This window comes from Schistocerca nitens, chromosome 3 (genome assembly GCF_023898315.1).
Source record: "Schistocerca nitens isolate TAMUIC-IGC-003100 chromosome 3, iqSchNite1.1, whole genome shotgun sequence".
Lineage (NCBI taxonomy): Eukaryota > Metazoa > Arthropoda > Insecta > Orthoptera > Acrididae > Schistocerca > Schistocerca nitens.
This window is the reverse complement of record NC_064616.1, coordinates 38,651,534-38,674,912: the sequence shown is the minus strand read 5'-3', so window position 1 is coordinate 38,674,912 and position 23,379 is coordinate 38,651,534. Positions and strand designations below refer to the sequence as shown.

The 23,379-nt window shown below is 41.3% G+C and overlaps 1 protein-coding gene across 1 annotated transcript in view; it reads right to left on the bottom strand.

Annotated features, from left to right (window-relative positions):
• The window catches only part of LOC126248372 (uncharacterized), a 148,665-nt gene extending 125,731 nt beyond the window's left edge, over positions 1 to 22,934 (bottom strand). The window contains exon 1 of the mRNA XM_049949301.1: positions 22,715 to 22,934. Within this exon, the coding sequence (XP_049805258.1) occupies positions 22,715 to 22,934 (220 nt within the window). The remainder of the gene's footprint in view (positions 1 to 22,714) is intronic.
• Between the last annotated feature and the right edge of the window lie 445 nt (positions 22,935 to 23,379).

Genomic DNA, 23,379 nt, shown 5'->3' with positions numbered 1-23,379 from the left:
AAACGGTATTCACGTCGGGGACAAATCGATATGGTGTGTGTGTACGGCCAAGTAGATGGAAACGGGCGATAGACAGCACGGCTATAACAAACCAAATACCCTTACAGACACCACCCACGTCACAAAACGTTTCAATCCCTTTTTGAGTGTTTGTGTGCTCGTGGGTCCCTTCAGACAGACGAATGCGCAGGGTTCAAAATGGTTCAAATGGCTCTGAGCACTATGAGACTTAACATCTGAGGTCATCAGTCCCCTAGAACGTAGAACTACTTAAACCTAACTAACCTAAGGACATCACACACATCCATGCTCGAGGCAGGATTCGAACCTGCGACCGTAGCGGTCGCGCGGTTCCAGACTGAAGCGTCTAGAACCGCTCGGCCACACCGGCCGGCAATGCGCAGGGAGTTGGTGGACTGTGTGTATATCACATTTGGAGGACCAGGCTCTACAGGATATTTAGACGAATCCTAGTACAAGCTCCAGTCAAGTGGCCCGCTAACATGGTATAAATCAAGGCACGGTTATGTGTATCTTCCATGACAACCGCTATACTATCCCTATCACCTGGAATTCCGTGGAGGCCACTTTGAACATCTACTGTGACGTGGATGCGATACAGCTCCGTACTGTGTTCCGTGACGACTTGTCGTAGCACGCACATCGGCCATTACTGAATACGTGTTCGTGGAACCTTTTTCCTCCATTTCCAGTGAGGAATCTGTTCCAGTAGTTTGTCGGTTTTATTGATGTTCACCCTGTATAAACGATTTAGGACAATCTGACTAGTCCTGTAAGACGGTTTGCAGATGAAACTGTCATTTAACGTCTAGTAAAATAATCAGAAGAACGAAAACGACTGCAAAACGATTGGAAGATATAAATAAGCTGCGAAAAGTGGCAATTGGCCCTAAATAATGAGAAGTGTGAGGTCATCCACATGACTACTAAAAGGAATCCAGTAAGTTACGACTACGCGATAAATCATAAGAATTTAAAGGCTGTCAATTCAACTAAACTCCAAAGGGTTACAGTTGCGAACAACTTAAATTGGAACGATCACAGATATAATGCTGTAGGGAAGGCGAACGAAAGATGGCGTTTGATTGTTACAACACTTACAAGATGCAACAGATCTACTAAAGCGACAGTCTATACATATCGAAAAAGTTCAGAGAAGGGCAGCACGTTCTATATTATCATGAAATAGGGGAGAGAATATTACAACTGTGATATCAAGGTTAAGGTGGCAATCCTTAAAACAAAGGCGTGTTTCGTCACGGCGAATTCTTTTCACGAAATTTCAATCACCATCTTCCTTCTTCGAATGAAGAAATGTTTAATTGAAGCCCACCTACATAAGGAGAAATGATCATCGTAGTAGAAGAAGAGAAATCAGAGCTTACTGTTCGAAGAAGAAATAGGCTGAAGGTGTTTCGATGAACCCTCTGCCAGGCACTTAAGTGTGTAAGTGTAGATGTAGATGAACAGAAATGAGTATCTCCGGAGATAAGAGGCGTTTTTTTCGTGAAACACTACTGAGAAAATTTAGAAAATAGGCATCTCCTGCAGACGGCAGAATGATTCTGCAACCACCAACGTATATCTCGCGTAAAGACTGCTGATATAAGATAAGAGAAATTAGGGCTCTTACGGAAGCATATAGATAGTCGTTTCTCCCTCGCTCCATTTGTGAGTGGATCAAGAAACGGAATTTCTAGCAGCGCAGCGGTACAAAGTGACCTCCTCTATGCACGGTAAGGCGGCTTGCGGAGTATGTATGCAGACGTAGATATAGATGTAGGAGAATACTACACAGAGGTCTTGGACTATCTCTACAACTAACTGAAGGAAATACAGCTACGTTTGGCGAGGGAGAAAGTGCCGTTTCATCACAGCGCATTCATCTGCCGTTATCACCGTAAGACCAAATGAATTGCTTGCTGCAATTACCCAAGTTTTCGCTCGACCTGCTTCCTTGTGATTTGTTCATGCTCCTATACGTGACAAAACTGATCAGTACTAAAAATATTTCACAAATGAGGATGTCATCACAGGGACAGAAGCATATAGAGAGCTTGGCAATTCCTATTTGTGGAAGAGCTGAAAAATTGCCGGGGCGTTGGGAAACGTTTATATCATTAAAAGAGGACTATGTTGAAAAAATATATGTTTTCGAGACAATGGCTTCTTCATTCCTAACATGGTATTTATTGAACCAACCTCGTATTTTAAACATTGTTGCATGCCAAATACGGGGTTTCTCAAAAAGAGTCAGTCGATTTCACAAGACTATAACTCCTAAATGAATGATGACAGAATGTTGGGGTGAATTTTTACTTAAGCAGAGGACTACACAGTTTTCATTTTCAAAAGACTCTTCCCATTTTACAAAGACAGAGCTTCTGCATGCATGCACATACAATCTTCGGGTGATATTCATAATTACGTTTAAGATTAAAGTTTTCATTTACTTTTCACAAATGTCTAACCTGTATAAGTTTCATGTTTGTTCCACTGGCAAGTTCTTAATCATAATATTAATCGTGAATATGATATGTGGAACAAGTAACTAACCAACAAACTAATAGCTGTAATTACACGTGAGCGTCCAACAATGTGTCTCCAATTCGTCGTTTCACCATCCTCCAACTACTTTCTGTAGATGCTCACGCGAACAGCTGTTCCGCTTCGCCGTTTATGAGAATCCAGGCGTCGCAGCATAATATTCTGCAATTTTCCAAAGTCGCTCATGTCAGTGAGTTCCCCATTCGCTCGTCGTATCGTCGCTAGAATGATTCCCCATTCATCTCTGCCCCACATATAGTTACAAGAAAACATCTCTAGATGTAAATAAACCATCTTGATAAAACTTGGTGGGTATGTAGATGAGTGAAAATAATGCAATGAGTATTTTTTGGATTTTGTCCAATTTCACTTTTATGGGGTAAAACACCCTCTGAAAAGTAATTTGGTATGTCAAGTTTCGAGGGAATATCTTCGAAACCATGATATATGTAAAGTAGGTTTCATATAAATTGTTATTTTACGTTTTACACTCATGTTTTTTAGTTTACCTTTTCAAATACATATATTTCATTAATTGAAAATAATATGTAACTCATTATTACAAAACGAAATTATTACAACAATGATAATCTGTAAGAAAATGCTTGAAACATAACTTTTTTTTTACTCCGTGCACATTAAATGAAAGAATTTTTTCACATTATACACATGACGGACAACAAATATAAAACAAAAATCAGTAGGATTTCAAATTGTCACGTGTAATCCTCTAATACCCTGATTTGTACCGGGAATATTTCAGTACATTGGAAAACCATGGCAGAAAAAACTGACTAAGTACTAGTGACTGCGGCTTCGTTATGTTGTTTCTCACGAGGAGAGTGGCATCATAATCATTCAGGAGAACTAGATTTGAGAAACTTCACACAAAGTTTTTCCAACAACGAAAGTCATATACGTCCAATGATTGTACCCGTACTGTCGAGTCTCTTGCGATCGCCGTATGAACAAGTTCCTTATTCTCAAGTACTATATTCAAAACAGTTTTCACACTCTCAGCCCCTCTTTTCATAGTTTTGAAAGAAACTAATGAAGACTGTGGACCAAGAATTCGGCAATATTTTTTTGAACCTCCAAATGTTCTCGTGACCGTACCGATATATGATAAACTAACGTCTGACCAGGTCAAAAGATATTCGAAAGAAGTCTTCTTTCCCTGTGCGGGAGAAAATCTGTATTATTGCTAGATTCTTGGGGTGGTCATTGTAAAAGAACCGTTTTGAACATCGTGCCTGAGCACAAGGAACTTTTTCATCACTAGTTAATCTGGTGATTCCAAAAGGCTTGACGAGACAGGTACATTGTCGCATATGGCATTCGTGTGGAAGGATTTTGTGAGACGGTTTTCCGATTAAGGTCTGTTGAATGATTATGATGTCAATCTCCACTTGAGAAATAAAGTAATCCAACTGCAGTCATTAGTACTTAATCAGTTCTCTTCGCCAAGGGTTTCCAATGTGCTGAAATATGCCTGATACAAATCAGTATGTTTAGAAGATCGCTCACCACAATTTGAAATTCTACAGAATTTTGTTTTATATTATGTTGTCCATTGTCTGCATTATGTGGAGAAATTTCATTCAGTTTATGTGCGTGATGAATGCAAAACGTTATATTTTAAGCAGTTGTTTTCTTCAGAGATTATCATTGTTGTACTCGATTTGTATCGTAATAATGAGTTACTTATTATTTTCAATTAACAAAATGTATGTATTTGAAATGGTAAACTAAAAAAACGAATGTAAAACTTAAAATAACAGTTCAAAACAAAACAAAAATAAGTAAAATAATTGATTAGATTAATAATGGAAGTTTAATTATTTTAACTAGGTATGCTGAAAACATTCCGACAGCACACTGAATACAGCTTATTTTTCAAACATGGTGTTTAAGGAACTACGTTTATTTTACATAGGTGTATGTAGCATGGAAGCTTCTTTAATACGTATTGTAACGAAGTTTCTTTTTTCAAAATTAATTAATTGTGGTGGGGTGTTTTCCGAAATTTCAGATTATTCCAGAAGATGATTATATCGTTTCAAGAACGTTAACTACGTTTTAAGTTTTATATGATCTACATTTCATATTTATTATAGCTTCGAAGATACCCTCCATGCCTATCATGCCGAATTACCATCTGGGGTGTGTTTAACCACTTAAAACTGAAATTTGGCAAAACGAAAAAGTATGTATGGCATTATTTTGAGTCTTCGACATAAACTCGGAACAAATTGCAGGGTGCCTATCTACGACCTCAGAGGTGACAAAAATTTGATTTTAAATATGTCACGAAATTATTGACCGAATTTAAAAATTTCAAATGCTGCCATAATCTGGTCGTTAAGAGGTATAATACTTTGTTAAATGTTTAACGCACTGAGACAAGTATAGTATTAGAAACTGTGTATTTGTCTTGAGGTACCGTAGTAACTGACGGTGCCCAAATACCCTGACAAAGCATTTCAGAAAGAGGGCACTTAGCAACTTCCAACGAACTTCGCGCATGGTTTCAAATCTTTAAGAAATTGTTTCTCAATGTCACCTTCTACAAGATGTTGAGAGGAAGAAGTTTATTCCAATCCATTGTGGCTCTATGGTGCAACAACCTTCTATTGTGATTAATATTAAAGACAGTCCCAAGCTGCAGAAAGCTCTTTATTGCCTAAAAGACGATGTCGGATAGGGAATAATCAGGTTATCTGGAAATACAATGAAAAATGGACACAAAAATAACCGTGCGTGGTCCTATCCTTAGCTTATATACTCAACAACGAAAACCAAAACCTGAATATGCAAGACGTAAGGGACAGGAATGCATATAAAAATGTTATAATTACAGCTGAAAAGCATTCGTGAAATAGCCGATAGCGAGCGTGAAAAACACCGTAAGAGAGGGCATAAAAACCATCAAGAATAAACCTATAGAAGAATACTTAAAAAGTGCGATGTGATTCATTAGTCATTGCAACGCAGAATAAAGCCTCCATCAAAATCTGTAAACACTGCCCGGGAGTGAACTGCTGGTGGCCGATCCGCGCTCCACTATGTATACAGGTATTGACAGAATCGGGGTCGGGTGGTGTCGCTAGTAAAGTAAACGTTACTAGGAGGCGCCAAATACAAGTACGGAAGCAACAATGAAAAATCATTGTAGTAAAGAGAATGACATTCTCATAGGCGAACTATAGATACTTTGGATAGGAAATAACCTGTATTCATATTGTTACAGAATCCTGTCTAGTACCTGAGGCATGGAGTTCAAGTATGCGAAAGTATTACAGTATGATGGAGAAGGTTTAGAAACACGAAGTAGAAGTGCGGAAGAGATGTGTAATACAATAAACAGAGTGGGGAAGGTGACAAACAATAAGAAGAGAAAGTAAAAAGAATTATACAACAAAACATAAAAACCTGAGGTTCTATCTTACCCAAAAGTATCCGAAAGACCTGACATTCGTTTCGCCTGATTTGCATGGTTGGCTCTGGGCACTATGAGACTTAACTTCTGAGGTCATCAGTCCCCTAGAACTTAGAACTACTTAAACCTAACTAACCTAAGGACATCACACACACCCATGCCCGAGGCAGAATTCGAACCTGCGACCGTAGCGGTGGCGCGGTTCCAGACTGAAGCGCCTAGAACCGCTCGGCCACTCTGGCCGGCTGATTTGCTTGCAGCCCACAAAATGTAACTGACTTGTATGTCCTCTAATTTCTTTGCAGTACAGTCGTTTGACTATACAAAATAGATGCCACAAGAGACACTAGAGAACACTGTTTTTTAAGGAAATCAGGCCAGATGTAAATGAAAACAACGATGTCGCAAATACTTGGAAACGTGTCATTAGAGATGAGACAGTCCTTAACGCTTGTAAACTCAGTTTTATAACAGGGATTTCAACATCACTATCACACTCATTACAATTTGATTTTACTAACTCCGCCTCATAAGTCTATCCAGCAATCTTTAGGCAAAATTAATATTTTTATGAATAAGATATTTTTAGACAATATCTGGACTACTAAAGTTCTCTGAGAATTCGGACTAAGGTTTTACCACATCTGATACGAGTGGTTTTTCATAAATTGGATGTTTTACTAAACATTTTAGAGCAACCCGGTTAACAGTGGCAACGCTCTATGGGAATCTCAACATTAACATCGTATCACCAGTAATTTCTATGTACTCATGACTGAGCAATTGTTTGCCACATATTTGAACTTTAAACGACATAATGAACTTTCCTGTTCTGGAACTTAATTGAAGCCAAGCACCCACTGCTATTGTAACTAAGCAAAGTTTTCGTGCCTGACCGAGACTCGATCGTAGTAACGTTCGTCACTGGTGACTGGGAATAAAGAGTTTTGAAATATCGAAGTTTTAATCAGTATCAGTCAGGAAATCTCAACTTGAAAATTTTTCTGCACTTCCTGGAATCATATCAAGACTCTTATCTCCCTGTTAAGTAACCACGGAAAACGTTTAATATGATTTCAAGTAACAAAGTTTGCACGTGTTTAAAACAAAGTGCCATTATGTAAAGTTTTGTGACGGGGACTCGAATCTAGCACGTAGTCATATTGTTAAGTAAGTAAAATTAGACGTCAGATATCGAACTTTTTCACGAACAGCGAGATGTTTGAATTTGAAATGTGGATACAAATTCTTTTGCCCGAGCGGGAATCAAACCCGACATCTACCGTTGTTGTTTCCTATTCACGAATTGTTTCCTCACCAGTAGTGAGATGTGTGTGTGTTTGAAATAACGGCAGCTATCGTTACTATTGACAACACACGAAAACACATTAAAAATGAAAATTATTTATAAAAAAATTGTTCAAATGGCTTTGAGCACTATGGGACTTAACATCTGTGGTCATCAGTCCCCTAGAAAAATGGTTCAAATGGCTCTGAGCACTATGCGACTTAACTTCTGAGGTCATCAGTCGCCTAGAACTTAGAACTAATTAAACCTAACTAACCTAAGGACATCACACACACCCATGCCCGAGGCAGGATTCGAACCTGCGACCGTAGCAGTCGCGCGGTTCCGGACTGAGCGCCTAGAACCGCGAGACCACCGCGGCCGGCTAAAATTATTTATCACTAGTACTGTGGTGTACTCGTGTATGCTAGAGCTTCAAATGAAACCAAGACTATTTTTGAGCTGGACCAGCTTTCGAACCCACATATATGCTTTTACTGGAGACCAGCTGGAGTCGGTAGCGAAGGAATATGATGTTTATAACGCTGATTCTGAACTGTGATAACACCTGATGTTCTTCACTTGATGTTACTATGCGAGAAGGAGATATGTTTGTGGTTCTTTAAAATACATGGCGGAAGAGGAAATCAAACACAAACCTCGCAACTAATAAACTAGGATCAGTCCACAAAACCACTGAAGCCCACATTTGCAACATTCATGATTGTGTCGTAAAGTGTAATGCGCTTAGCTCACAATTTAGACAAAGTGAAAAAAAATTCAGCTCTATATCAACTGGTTAATTAAAAGGAGGAACCTGACACGGAAATTATGCTAGCCTTATGTTATCGGGCTCTAAAGACGCTTTTAGCCATCATAGCCTCGATTTGAAGTCATTCTGAAATATTTACTATTTCAAGCAATTAGCTAGATCGAGTAATAGCATTGCAGAGAATGAAGTTGCCGAATACTTCGATTATTATTGCCATTATCTCTATTAACTTCCTCATTCTGCTGCTGCTGCACTCATGCTTGAAGGAAGCATTTGATATTTCCTGATCATTTTCAGAATCAGTTGCCCAGAATCAGGTCAATATTTAGTTCGCCGCAAATGGTTGCGGCGTTCTGTACCAAATGGACCGTCACAAGTTGTTCAAATGTATGTGAAGTCTTAGGAGACTTAACTGCTAAGGTCATCAGTCCCTAAGCTTACACATTACTTAACCTAAAGTATCCTAAGGACAAACACAAGCACCCATGCCCGAGGGAGGACTCGAACCTCCGCCAGGACCAGCCGCACAGTCCATGACTGTAGCGCATCAGACCGCTCGGCTAATCCCGCGCGGCTCACAAGTAGTTATTTAGCTTTTTACGCGTATAGGGAATACCTTTTAAGTTAATATCGGACATCTACAGTTATTCGTAGATGACATTAAAATTAAACTATCTGATGAAAACGTTACTTCCTAACAAAAATAGCGTTGCACTGCTTCTCTTACTTGCGCTTAGCAACGAAACTTGTAAAATACTAAACTGGCAGTAAACACACTTTCAAACCAATAGGATGTTAATGTCTTCTATTAAATGTCAGCATCATTCTCTCTAGATGACTTGCTCGAAATCACGTATTTCAAGTACTACAGGGAAGAAATAATTGCAAAAGGTCAATTTGTTTTCCGTTCCAATAAACTCATTTTACGTGGCCCACGTTCACTTTTTCGCGGAATTGCTCCACTATAGTATCCACATCAAAAATGTAGAAAAATATTTCAACGTCGCAAAACTTACACGTATCTCAGTGGCCTTACACTTCGTCATGAACCAGAAATTCTAGCTCTGTGGAACACCAGTTTCAGCAAAGTGTTGCAGCGAAGACTGTGTACCTCTGCTCTCTCCCACCGAAATATACGCAAGTGAGTTATTGGACTCTATAACTATACTGCGACAATAATCTCGTGTGCAGGCAATGCACACGAACTGCAGAATTTACTAGTGCCGTGGCTTCCAGTTCCTGACCTAAACCGGTTCTGCGTCGTTTCAGGCCCTCATGTTCGGCAGCGTCAAACTGACACGAACAGTGTGCTCAGACTGCCTACTTAATTGTTCGTTTAACTCGATTTTGTAATCACTGAAATGAAGGTCACGTGACCTTGCAACTTGTTTTATTTCGTTTCTTATTTTCTTGTAGGAGATTATTTTCCTGGTAAGCTCTTTCCTTTCTAACCAGCGAAATGCGGCAAAATGCGGCCAGTAATCGCTTCACAAACCGCTATTTACCCCTGTTAAGAAGATTTTTTTTTCTAACGTAGTCGTAGGTGAAGGTATTTAGTTTAATCTTAAAACATGTTAAGCTGCAACGTTCACAACTCTGGGGAATAAGAAAAGCACATTGCCCATATAGGGAAAGGTTTAAGAATAAAGACTGCAAGTCTAGGCCAGATCGACCCTTTCGTCTCATGGCGGTGCATTGTAGTTTGTTAGTATCGCAAGTTGTGTTCCTGTAACTGTGGAAATCACTAGCTGAAACCGAGTTTAACATGTACGGGTATGGTACTGCTAAAAATACACAACGATTAGCAACTGAAGGCTGAATTCATTTTCAAACTAACAGTTCTTTGTTTGTAACGAATTAAAATTCGTAGAAGTGGCAGAATACGAACCCAATGACAGAAGATTACCAAATCACTGCTTTATCTACACTACTATCCTCCCACTTGTATAAAGTGTTATTACAGACGCTTATTGTGTAACATGTGAGGTAGCACGGTTGACTAAAATACAATAGCCGGAGCGACGTCACGTGCATCACAACGTAAATCTAAACTTTAACTGTAATCTCAGAAAACAATACCATTTTTTAATTACTACGTATGATGCTTCGACACAAAACACATTCACATGAAACTGTAAACAGTTCTCACAAGGAATTAATTTATTAAATCTTTTTTCAAAGCATGTAACTGGGAGTGAATTTGACTTCTGAGTCGGAGGAAGTGCTCTCCACCTTGTATCGCACTTCGTTTCCTTCTGTCTTGCAGTTCAAGGAATGTCGCAATCTTGCACCTTATGAAGACGAATACTGAGCCCGCACTATTTCCCGTGCCGTAGGGTACAGAAAGTCTACGGTACATCTCTAAGTGAAGAGGATGGCGGAGAAAGGCCACGTCAACCGGTATCGTCACCCTGAATGCCCACAGGCTATCACGGAGGATCAGGAGAACAGTGGACTCCTGCAGTGATGAAGACCATTTCAGAACTAGCACAGAAATTAGAAACATCGTCCAGATAAATTTTAGCATATAGACCATTCGCCGTCGTCTCAACGAGAAGGAAGGTATGGACGAAAAGCAGAGGTTAAGGAAATGTTGAAGGAGCAACATAAGGCTGCCAGATTAAACCACATTCGTACTGGGAGAATGTTATATTTACGGTCGAGAAGTTATTTTCTAATGCACCAAATACTTCAGTTCATATATCTCGACCAAGTGGAGTGACATTCGATAGTAAATATGTCCATCAGCGTCAGTGGTGCGACCGAACTGCAGTCACAGTATATCAGTAAGTGGCTGCTGCGTTTTGTGGCAACTGGACCGTCCATTTTCTCGTAATTAGTACTGGGAAATACTATGTAGTCCCATAGAGCACGTATCAAGAGATATGGGGAAAATTATTAGGTGTAGAGGACCAGCACCGACAACCAAGCGTCGTCCAAAGCAGTTCATGACGCATGGGAAGAGCTGTCACAGAATAAGAGTTTCATCCGCAAACTTGCTGCCTCGTTACCCCCGGCGGCTTACCGCAGTTGTAGAGGAGGACGGAAACTGTACACGTTATTGAATTATTATGTTGTTAGGGAGAAAATTTTGCTTATGACAAATGAATGTTTTGTTTTCCCTCGACGAAGCGGAAAATTGTTTGTCTTATCTCTTTAATCTTTCTTTTAAAGAGAAGCAGATTATACATCGAAACTAGGCTTTCAATTTTACTCTTTTCAGTCATTAAATACACTCGTATCACATGGTGCATGACGTCATTTCCAGTAAGGCATTAAAGAGAAGTATTTTTTTTTTTAAGTCGGGAAGAAGCATCATATTAATTTGTGGTCTCATTATTTACATGCAGATAGGACGCCAATACCGACGAAAGGACAAAGGAGATATCATTTTCTTTTAATGTCAAACAGAAATCACAATACATAAAGGGAAAAAGTGATGCAAAACTGTAGATGTAGACGTAGTCCAGCGTTTGGTTCCGCTTCATACTCAGTTAGATACTTATGACTTCTTTAAAATTATGAACATTTAATAATTCTCGTTGTACTCCTAAACTAATAACTCAAACCATGAATTAATATTCGTAAAAGTGATAGGATGCGAAGCTCCCACCTGTGGAGTAGCAACTGATCGCCTTAACCATTATGCCACTCTTCCAACCGCGAGTGAGTTATGATCTGTAACGTCACACCTTTTGCGTGAAAAAGAAGTGATACACCGAGCGGAAGCGACGCATTACCTCTTCAACGGAAATGCAGAGTGTCTATCTAATTTTAAATTCCATGAACGGAGTTACGAAGAACTAATCTAACTGAAAGTGACACAGTTGGTATTCTGCTACGTTTTATCAGATCTGTTTGTTTTGGAGATGCTGTGTGGGGAAAGTGTGAGGAATTCATAGCTGCTAACGCAAGTGTCATAAAATTTCGACACAGTGATGGCAAACTTACTCATGTGGTAACTGCTCGTGCAGAAGCATATATTCTATTACCATGGTTGAAATGTACCAGAAAATGCCGTTCAATTGTGCACAACTCATTTCTGTCTTACGATAGAAGTTTGATGTAATGAAAGAAAACTGCGTTCCAGTTGCAATTGTGAAATGGGTCAAATATGTTACACAGGAATGAAAATTTATATTTTAAAGGAAAGTGTATCTCTTCTGATGCAGATACAAAAAGAAAGATATGAAAAAGCGTGCAATTCTACTATTCAATACAATTTTCACCTCCAGATTTGCCTCAGTATGTTAATTGCTTCCTTACCGTTTGCCTCTGGTGACGATTCCCTAAATGATAAGCAACACACAAATTACTGCCATTAATGGTCCCTTTGAGCTTTTTCTGAGTCCATCTTGTGAAGTAACTCAGAATTTCCAAAAAAGACATTTCTACTCACTCCTATAATGTACTGAATAGAGTTTATGAGATGACTTATGAAGCAGAGCTTGTCGTATGATTTAGTCACTGTATTTCGTTCTGGCAGTTTGTAGTTAGAGTGAGGGAAACGAGAGAGAGACTTCCAAACCGCAGCTTTTCTCCGCCGAGATCCGAACCGACTCGCATTACCAACTAACGCAATGGAAATCGAACATGTTACCCCTAAGCCAACATGGCACTGCTGTGATATAGATTTTTTTTATTACGAGTACGTTTACTAATGAAGATTACTCGGAATGTGACATTAGAGAGCAATCGTAGCGTAGGTGCCAAACGTAAAATCTTGGCTCAAACAACGAATTTTACTTACTTAGTGTCACATCTTAAAAGGAAGCCATTCAGAATATTTCATCGAGATTGCAAGAAAGAACAGTATTAGAAATAAAAAGTACAGTACTAGAAATAAATCTTAGCGGACGGCCGGCCACCACAGGGACCAAGTCCGAGTCGTTCACTAAAGGTGGCCACTGTTCCGACCACCCCTGAGCCCGGCCATAAGCACGATCTGGCGATATTTTGGGATGTGGAAATGTACGTAGGAAGGTCCGTCAGTCTTCTCAAGTTGTTACGAAAACGTATCTGCTCGTGGTCAAGTGGTAAGCTTTGTACACTGTAAAGAGAAAGTCGCTCGTTCGAGCCCACTCCATTGCTTATTTCTTAAATTAGATGTCACATATCTGCATAACTTGTCGGTCTTATGGGACCTCAAACATAATTCGTTTCATTTTATAATCCACTGGCCCCTACGTCCACTGTGGGACTGAGGTCAGCACCTTTGGGAGGCCAGTCTAACAGATGAAGGTCACCGTTTGTTTGAAACCAGTGTTTTACACAGTTACATGCGTGGACACGAGAACGGTCATGTTGGAAGATTATTTTGCCTCCAGAAAATTTCAGACGAATAGACGAAAGCGTTACGTTATCCAATATTTACCAGTACTAATGACGAGAAAATGGATGGTCCAGTTGCCACAAAACGCAGCAAACACTTACTGATAATTATCCCCATGCTGTGACTGCAGTTCGGTCACACCATTGACTCTGATGGACATATTTGCTATCGAATGTCGCTCCACTTGGTCGAGATATATGGATTGAAGTATTTGGTGCAGTAGAAAATAACTTCTCGACCGTAAATATAACATTCTCCCAGTACGAAAGTGGTTTAATCAGGCAGCCTTATCTTGCTTCTTCGACATTTCCTTAACCGCTGCTTTTCGTCCATACCTTCCTTTCTCGTTGAGACGACGGCGAATCGTCTATATGCTAACATTTATCTGGAGGATGTTTCTAATTTCTGTGTTAGTTCTGAAAGGGTCTTCGTCACTGCAGTGGAGTAGACTGTTGTCTTGATCCTCCGAGATAGACCGTGCAGATTCAGGGCGACGGCACCGGTAGACGTCGCCTTCCTCCGCCATCCTCAGAGACGTATCGTAGACTTTCTGTACCCTACGGCACGGGAAATAGTGCGGGTTCAGTATTCGTCTTCATAAGATGCAAGAATGCGACATTCCTTGAGCTGTGACATTTCTCAAGTAAGGGCCTACTGCAAGACAGAAGGAAACGAAGTGCTATACAAGCTGCAGAGCACTTCCTCCGACTCAGAAATCAAATTCACTCCCAGTTAGATGCTTTGAAAAAGGTTTAATAAATTAATTACTTGTGAGTACTGTATAGAGTTTCGTATAAATGTGTTTTGTCTCTAAGCATCATACGTAGTAATTAAAAATGATATCGTTTTCAGAGATTACAGGTAAAATTTAGATTTACGTTTTCATGAACGTCACGTTGCTCCAGCTATTGCACTTTAGTCAACTGTGCTACCTCACATGTTACGCCACAAACGTCCGTAATAGCGCATCAAACAAGTGGGAGGATAGTAGTGTAGATAAAGCAGTGAGTTGGTAATCTTCTGATATTGGGTTCGTATTCTGCCGCTTCTACGAATTTTAATTTGTTATAAACAAAGAATTGTTATTATAGGAAGACAATGTCAATTGTAACGTTCAAAGTTCACGCAGTACTGTAGACATTTGTGTATATGGCTTCCAGTGCTCATTGGAGGAAGGCGAGGACAAACGGTCTCCCATGGTTTCCCTGTTATAAGTACACCACAGTTGGAGAATGAACTCAGCCTTCGGTTGCTAACCGTTGTGTATTTTTAGCAGTGCCATACCGGTACATGTTAATCTCGGCTTCAACTAGTGATTTCCACAGCTACAGGAACACAACGTGCGATACCTCTTAGACAAACTACAGTACAGTTCCATGAGACGAAAAGGTCGGTCTGGCCTAGACTGCGCAGCTTTTATTCTTAAACCTTTCCCTATATGGGCAATGTGCTTTTCTTAATCGCTTAAGTTGTGAACATTGCTGCTTAACATGTTTCAAGATTAAACGGTTTGTGAAGCGATTACTGGCCGCATTTTGCCGCATTTCGCTGGTTAGAAAGGAAAGAGCTTACCAGGAAAATAATCTCCCACAAGAAAATAAGAAACGAAATAAAACAAGTTGCAAGGTCACGTGACCTTCATTTCAGTGATTACAAAATCGAATTAAACGAACAATTAAGTTGGCAGTCTGAGCACACTGTTCGTGTCAGTTTGACGTTGCCGAATCTGGGGGCCTGAAACGACGCAGAACCAGTTTAGGTCAGGCATATACAGAACTGGAAGCCACGGCAGTAGTAAATTCTGCAATTCGTATGCATTGCCTGCACACGAGATTATTGTCGCAGTATAGTTATAGAGTCCAATAAGTCACCTGCGTACATTCCGGTGGGAGAGAGCAGAGGTACACAGTCTTCGCTGCAACACTTTGCTGAAACTGGTGTTCCACAGAGCTAGAATTTCTGGTTCATGACGAAGTGTAAGGCCACTGAGATACATGTAAGTTTTGCGACGTTGAAATATTTTTCTACATTTTTGATGCGGATACTACAGTTGGAGTAATTCCACGAAAAGTCATCTAGAGAGAATGATGCTGACATTTAATAGAAGACATTAGCATCCTATTGCTTTGAACGTGGGGTTTAGTATTTTACAGGTGTCTTTGCTAAGTGCAAGTAAATGAAGTAAAGTATCGCAATTTCTGGTTTGAACTAACGTCTTCATCAGTTAATTTAGTTTTAATGTACTCTACGAGTAATTGGAGATGTACGATATTAACTTCGAAAGGATTCCATAGACGTTTAAAGAACTGAATAACTACTTCTGGCGGTCCACTTGCCACAGAACGCCGCAACCATTTGCTGCGAACTGAAGATTTACATGGTTTTGAGCAACTGCTTCTTAAAATGACCAAGCAACATTAAATGTTTCCTTCAGGCACGCGTGTAGAAGCAGCTGAATGAGGAAGTTAATAGCAACAATGGCAATAATAATCGAAGTATTAGGCAACTATATGCTTTGCTATGGTATTCTCGATTAGGAAATTTCTTGAAATAGTAAAAACTTTAAAATGGCTTCGAATCGAGGCTATGACGGCTATAAGCCTCCTTACAGGCTGCTGACGTGAGGCTAGCATTATTTCCGTGTCAGAAGCCTGCGCATAATTAACCAGTTAATGGAGAACTGAATTTTTTTCGCTTTGTCTAATTTGTAAGCTAAGTGCATCGTATGTTACGACCCAATCACGAATATAGCAAACTTGGCCTTCCGTAATATATTTTGAACAAATAGGAACAGATCCCTTTCTCGTCCAGTAATACCAAGTGATGAACGTCCGGTTGCACCGCAGTTCAGAATCCGCGTTACAGATGTCATATCTCTTGGCTATCAAGTGCTGCAGAGTCGGCATAGGTTGGGCCATAGCAGAGACGGAAGTCGCGGCAAAAAGAAACTCTGTCGCCAATGAGGTCCCTTTCATTATAAACTTTATTTTAGTTAATGAGCCAATGTTCACTTCATGTAACAGGGCTCTTATTTTATGCAATCTAGAGACGTTTAAAAATTTGGTGCTGGTCGAGGATTCGAATTTGGATCTCCTCTTTCTTGGTTTCTGACCCACGCCGAACAATATAGTTTGATCACTTCGTTGTTTTCTCCAAGACTGCAAACTCTTCAAGGTCTCTACGAAAGGCACGAATGTGTGTTCTAATCCTAGTCCAGCACAAAAATAGTCTTCTTGTTAGTAAAAATATTTAATTTTGTATAAAGATTGCTGGATTGACCTATGTGACGGAGTTAGTGAACCCAGATTTTATTGAGTGTCATAGTGATCTTGAAATGACCCTTACAGTAATAAAAATGAGTTTACAAGGTCTGTGTCGTCTATAATGACACGTTTTCCCCGTATTTGCAACATCATGGTCTTGATTTAAATCTGGACTGATTACCTTAAAAACACTATTCTCTAGTGGTGTCTTGAGGTATCCGCTTTCTATAGTGAGACGACTGTACAGCAAAGGGATTAGAAGACGTGCAAGACAGCTACGTTCTGTGGGCTGCATGCAAATCAGGCGAAACGCAGTTCAAGTCATTCGGATACTTTTGCGCATGATAGTACATAAACGGGAGCGTTTGTCAGGAAAAAAATTAATTTTTTTATGCAGAGTGATCAGAGCTAAATGAGCGCCAGCAATTGTCAAGATCAAGTGGCCCAAAACATAATTAATTTATAACACTAAAACGGATAGCTTCCAAAGTTGTGCTGTCGTGATCCGAAATCTTCAGTATAAAAGAAGGCAAAACTGTAAACGTCAAATATTTTATAAAAGGAACCTACAACAAGTCTTACCTTCATGATAAAATATTATGCACAGTAGGATGGTCTGGGAGGCACCTGAGGGAGAGGGCATTATCAGTAAAATTAATTAAAATGACTAAAGACAAAACGGAACCTGTGCTTGCGAAATGTATAGTCAGTAAGGCTTGTTTTCTATTTATACCTCTTCATGTTTTTACCTTAAGAAACCTGGTTTTTTAATAACATAACCCTCTTTAGTGTGCTTGGGATTTGTAGCTTGTGTTGTTTTATCTTGAAGGTTTCTGCTTTTCACAGCAGTGTCTTATGCTAATTTTAACTTATAAACTAATCATGTAGGCCTATATATTCTTCATAAGCACAGGTTACATTTTTGATTTAGTAATTTTACTTAATTTTACTGATAATGCACTCTTCTTGAAATGCCTCCCAGCTCGTCCCCCTGCGCACAATATTTTACTATGGAGGCACTTTAATTTATGGGGTTTGTTGTAGGTTTCAGTTATGATTTTTCCTGACAACCTTAGATTTGGATGCTTTATTGTATAATTCTTTGTACGTTACATTCTTATTGCTTGTCAGATTTCCCACTCTATTTACTGTATTGCACATCTCTGGCGCATTTCTCCTTCCTGTTTCTAAATCTTCTCTATTCCACTATAATACACTACTGGTCATTAAAATTGCTACACCAAGAAGAAATGCAGATGATAAACGGGTATTCATTGGACAAATATATGAAACTAGAACTGGCATGCGATTACATTTCACGCAATTTGGATGCATAGATCCTGAGAAATCAGTGCCCAGAACAACCACCTCTGGCCGTAATAACGGCCTTGAAACGCTTGGGCATCGAGTCAAACAGAGCTTGGATGGCGTGTACCGGTACAGCTGCCCATGCAGCTTCAACACGATACCACAGTTCATCAAGAGTAGTTACTGGCGTCTTGTGACGAGCCAGTTGCTCGGCCACCATTGACCAGACGTTTTCATTTGGTGAGAGATCTGGAGAATGTGCTGGCCAGGGCAGCAGTCGAACATTTTCTGTATCCAGAAAGGCACGTACAGGACGTGCAACATGCGGTCGTGCATTATCCTGCTGAAATGTAGGGTTTCGCAGGGATCGAATGAAGGGTAGAGCCACGGGTCGTAACACATCTGAAATGTAACGTCCTCTGTTTAAAGTGCCGTCAATGAGAACAAGAGGTGACCGAGACGTGTAACCAATGGCACCCCATACCATCACGCTGGGTGATACGCCAGTATGGTGGTGACGAATACACGCTTCCAATGTACGTTTGTGCATTGTCGCCAAACACGGATGCGACCATCATGATGCTGTAAACAGAACCTGGATTCATCCGAAAAAATGACGTTTTGCCATTCGTGCACCCAGGTTCGTCGTTGAGTACACCATCGCAGGCGCTCTTGTCTGTGATGCAGCGTCAAGGGTAACCGCAGCCATGTCTCCGAGCTGATAATCCATGCTGCTGCAAACGTTGTCGAACTGTTTGTGCAGATGGTTGTTGTCTTGCAAACGTCCCCATCTGTTGACTCACGGATCGAGACGTGGCTGCACGATTCGTTACATGTCATCTTGACTGCTAGTGATACGAGGCCGTTGGGATCCAGCACGGCGTTCCGTATTACCCTCCTGAACCCACCGAGTCCACATTCTGCTAACAGTCATTGGATCTCGACCAACGCGAGCAGCAATGTCGCGATACGATAAACCGCAATCGCGATAGGTTACAATCCGACCTCGGTCAGGAGAGCTCAGTGAACTGTCACGGCCGGCCGAAGTGGCCGCGCGGTTCTGGCGCTGCAGTCTGGAACCGCGAGACCGCTACGGTCGCAGGTTCGAATCCTGCCTCGGGCATGGATGTGTGTGATGTCCTTAGGTTAGTTAGGTTTAACTAGTTCTAAGTTCTAGGGGACTAATGACCTCAGCAGTTGAGTCCCATAGTGCTCAGAGCCATTTGAACCATTTGAACTGTCACGTGAGTAACAAATCCATGAAGGAGATTCCAACCTTTCTAAAGCTGCCGTATTCGACTGTTGGTGATTTGATTGTAAAGACGATATACGGAGGAATAACCGCAGCTAAACCGAGACCAGGTACTCGTCATGTACTGAGGGACAGATACCGCCGAACAATGCGGAAGGGGATTATAAGAAACCGCACGAAATCCGCGGAAGAAAGATCCAAAGAGCTGCTAGCAGTCCATCCAGCACGTTGACTGTTTGTAACAAGTTAAAATGAATGGCGTACAATGGTGGAGTAGCTCTCACAAGCCACACATTTCCGTAGTCAACGCTAAGCGACGCTTGAGGTGGTGTAAACACCGGCGCCACTGGACAGTGGATGACAGAATCACGCTATACTCCCGGATTATCAGATTGAGGGGTTTGGATTTGGCGGATGCACGGACAACGGTACCTGCCATCATGTGTAGTGCCTACAGTGAAATACGCAGGAAGTGGTACTACGGTATGGGGGTGTTTCTCGTGGTTCGGTTGTTGTCCCATTATTGCGCTTAAGAAAACGTTAAAGGCTGAAGGATATGAACATATTTTACAGTACTGTAGACACTGTATAGCAGAAGAACAGTTCGGGGACGACGACTGTTATTATCAATTTGAGAAGGCACCCTGTCGTTATGCAACATCTGTAAGGCAATGGTTTGTGGACAATAACATTCCTGAAATGGACCGGCATGCTCAGAGCCCCGATCTTAACTTAATACGCTTGGAATGAGTTAGAATGTAGACTTCACTCCAGACGCTAGTGTCCAACATGGCAACCTTCTCTGGTTTCGGCTCTTGAGGAGGAATGGGCCAGTATTTCTTCACAGACATTCAGCCACCTCACTGAAAGTGCTCCCAGTAGAGCCCAATCCGTCATAAGGGCGATGGGTAGACACACGCCATATTATTGGTCGGATACTTTTGATCCGATAATGTACGTGAGGTGCCCGCAGCGCTGCAACGCGGCATTCACTGTCGCGCTGGGCAGCAGTCATCGGTGCGCATGTGCAAAAAAGTGGATTTTTTCGCTGCTTATACCTCGTTTTCTGTTGGTGATAGAAAATTAGGGTCAAGTGTTTCGGGTAGCCCTTGGGCTAGGCACAGAAGAATCGTCATACTGTAACTATCATACCTTGTACAGGTAAAAGTTTGAATATCGCACATTTCCTCCAGCTTAGACAAATGCAGCAGATTGGGTGGTTCTTTTGCATTAGATGTGGCATACGGCGTGCTTTAAGAGACTTATGGAGGCACCATTTAGCTCATGGGCTGTTTCCGAGAAAGCACAAAAAACGTTGTTTTTTGCTACCAAAAGCGAACCGCAGATTCGAAGACGGCTATACACTGCAAACATCTGAAATTTCTTCGATATGTTCCTGAGATTACGACCACGAATAGCTTTGAAAATTTGGCTGATATCTTTAACCGTTTCCGAGAAACAGTGGTTCAAGTTTACTTATACAAGTAAAAATCACACATGATATTTGTTGTGAGGCAAAATATAAATAATAAACAGCCGAAGAAAATAGCTCAAATTTTTAGGGTATATTATCTAGGCATTTATCTAAATGTGTCACCTTCCCGTTTTCAAAAATGCTTATCCGCTATCGATAAACACCCCAAAAACGTGGTTTATGCGAAACAAAACCGAGCCGCGGATTCAAAGACGCCTATGGACAGAAAATGGCTGTAATTTTTACGGTATATTCCTAAGATCCCGATCTGAAACATCCTTAATAATTGTCTTGATATCTTTATCTGTTTCCAAGATACAGAGGTTCAAATGTACTGCACCTTTACACATAAAATATGCATGTAAAATCTGGTGTGTTGCGAAATCTAAATAATAAATAACAGCAGAAAATAGCCCAAATTTTAACTGTATAGCCTCTAGGCATTTATCTGGGAGTAAAATGTTCCCGATTTCAAAAATCTTTATCCATTACTGGGAAACACTCCAAAAACATGGATTTTGGGTACCAAAGCCGAGCTGCGGATTCGAAGATGGTTATGGACATCAAATGGCTGTAATTTTTACGATATGTTCCTAAGAGTCCTACCTCGAACTACCTTGAAAGTTTCCTGATATATTTATCCGTTTCCGAGATACAGATGTTCTAAGTTACCCTATTGGTACACGTAAAATATGCACCTAAAATCCGGTATAAGGCAGAAACGTAGTTTATAAAGTGACGTAGCACGGAGAAATACTCGTACGCTGTAAAGTATCTCCTCACCATCTGAAGGGTTTTGGACACCACATGTTGTAGTACCGAAGCACTTGCAGAATTTTTGGGCACGTAAAATCAGGCGTGAGATGTAAAATTCGCTATGAGTCGTTTCAGTTTCACATAAGTAAACTATCTGAAATTTTCTGACCAATACATTTCCTTTCCCATGAGTTTCGTGCCTTGATGCAGCAGGGAAAAGAAGGGAACAGTGGAAAAATGCAACTATTGCGACACAAAAAATGCGAATATGTTCCTGTTTATTTAAAAGACTCTGTCTGAAAAATGAGGTACCAGCTGCATCGTTCTACTTTCCTCAGCACGTTTAAAATTTTTCTCAAACGTTTTGTGATGCGAACATATTCTCGATTATTCACGCTGAGAGAGAAAAAGACACTGGCAGCGGCAAAGAGACGGAAAAGTGACAATTACTGGTAGATAGTAGACAGTGGTTGAGGATTAGAAAGTGCGAAGGAGACAATGGCGGTGTGAGAGAAAGAGAGGGACACAGTGGCAGTGGAACATAGTTGACAGTGACAGAACAGTTCTAGGAAAAGAGTGAAGGAGACAGTGCAAGTGAGAGAGGAATAAAGAGAAAGAGAAAGTGAAAGCCAGTGATAATGAGAGACAGGGTCTGTGACAGTGACAACGAGGAAGAGAGGGGTAGTGACAGTGAGAAGATACGTCAGCAGTGGGAAGGGATGAATGAGAAAGTAGCAGTGAGAGAGAGAGCAAGGGGGAGGGTGACAGTGAGAGTAGACAGTATTAGTAGAACAGAACAAAGGGAATTGTGACTGTGGCACAGGGGACAGTGACATTACAGAGACACAAAGAAAAAATGACAACGAGTTGGGCTGAAAGAGTGAGTGAGAACAGACAAGTGTGAGTGGGTGGATATGAGCAACCTATAGCGATGGGCTAGTGGGATGAGCGAGTTACTGTTAGGGGAGCTTGTGCGAATGAGAGGTGAGCCGCACGTTGAAAAGAGCGCGAATATGTTCGTATGCTAAAATTTTTTAAAGGTGCTGAGGACGGTAGAATGAGGCAGCTGGCACCCCACTTTTCAGTCAGAGACTTTCAATACACAGCAGGATATTCATCCTTTTGTGCTACGATAGGAGAATTTTTTCGGTGGTATGGCTCAGCATGTGAAATCGGACGAATCTGTACGAAACGGGACGTATATTGTGTGTTCCAGATCTACCGTTGTGGAAGGATGCGGTCGGACAGCGAGGAGGCGTTACCTTGGCGGGGCAGCTCGACGTACTCGACGGCGGGCGTGTCCGTGAAGGCACAGGGCGCCGCGCAGGCGGGCTGCCCCTCGGCGGCTGCGGCGGCGGCGGCGGCGGCGGCCGCGTCTGCGTCGTGCGCCAGCGCGCGCTGCAGGAACGTGGGCAGCGGCGGCGGCGGGATGTGCAGGATCGCGTCCGGCGGCGGGCCGCACTCCACGCACGACACGTTCATCTGCGCAGCCACACCGTCACCGTTCACACCGCGCGCCAGAGGCTCGTCGTCCAACAGAGCGGCACGCCACCGTCAAATTATCATGTTAAAATACACTACTGACCATTAAAATTGCTACACCAAGAAGAAATGCAGATGATAAATAGGTATTCATTGGACGAATATATGTTACTAGAACTGACATGTGATTACATTTTCACGCAATTTGGGTGCATAAATCCTAAGAAATTATTACCCAGAACCACTACCTCTGGCCGTAATAACGGCCTTGATACGCTTGCACATTGAGTCAAACACAGCTTGGATGACGTGTACAGGTACAGCTGCCCATGCAGCTTCAACACGATACCACAGTTCATCAAGAGTAGTGACTGGCGTCTTGTGACGAGCCAGTTGCTCGGCCACCATTAACCAGACGTTTTCATTTGGTGAGAGATCTGGAGAA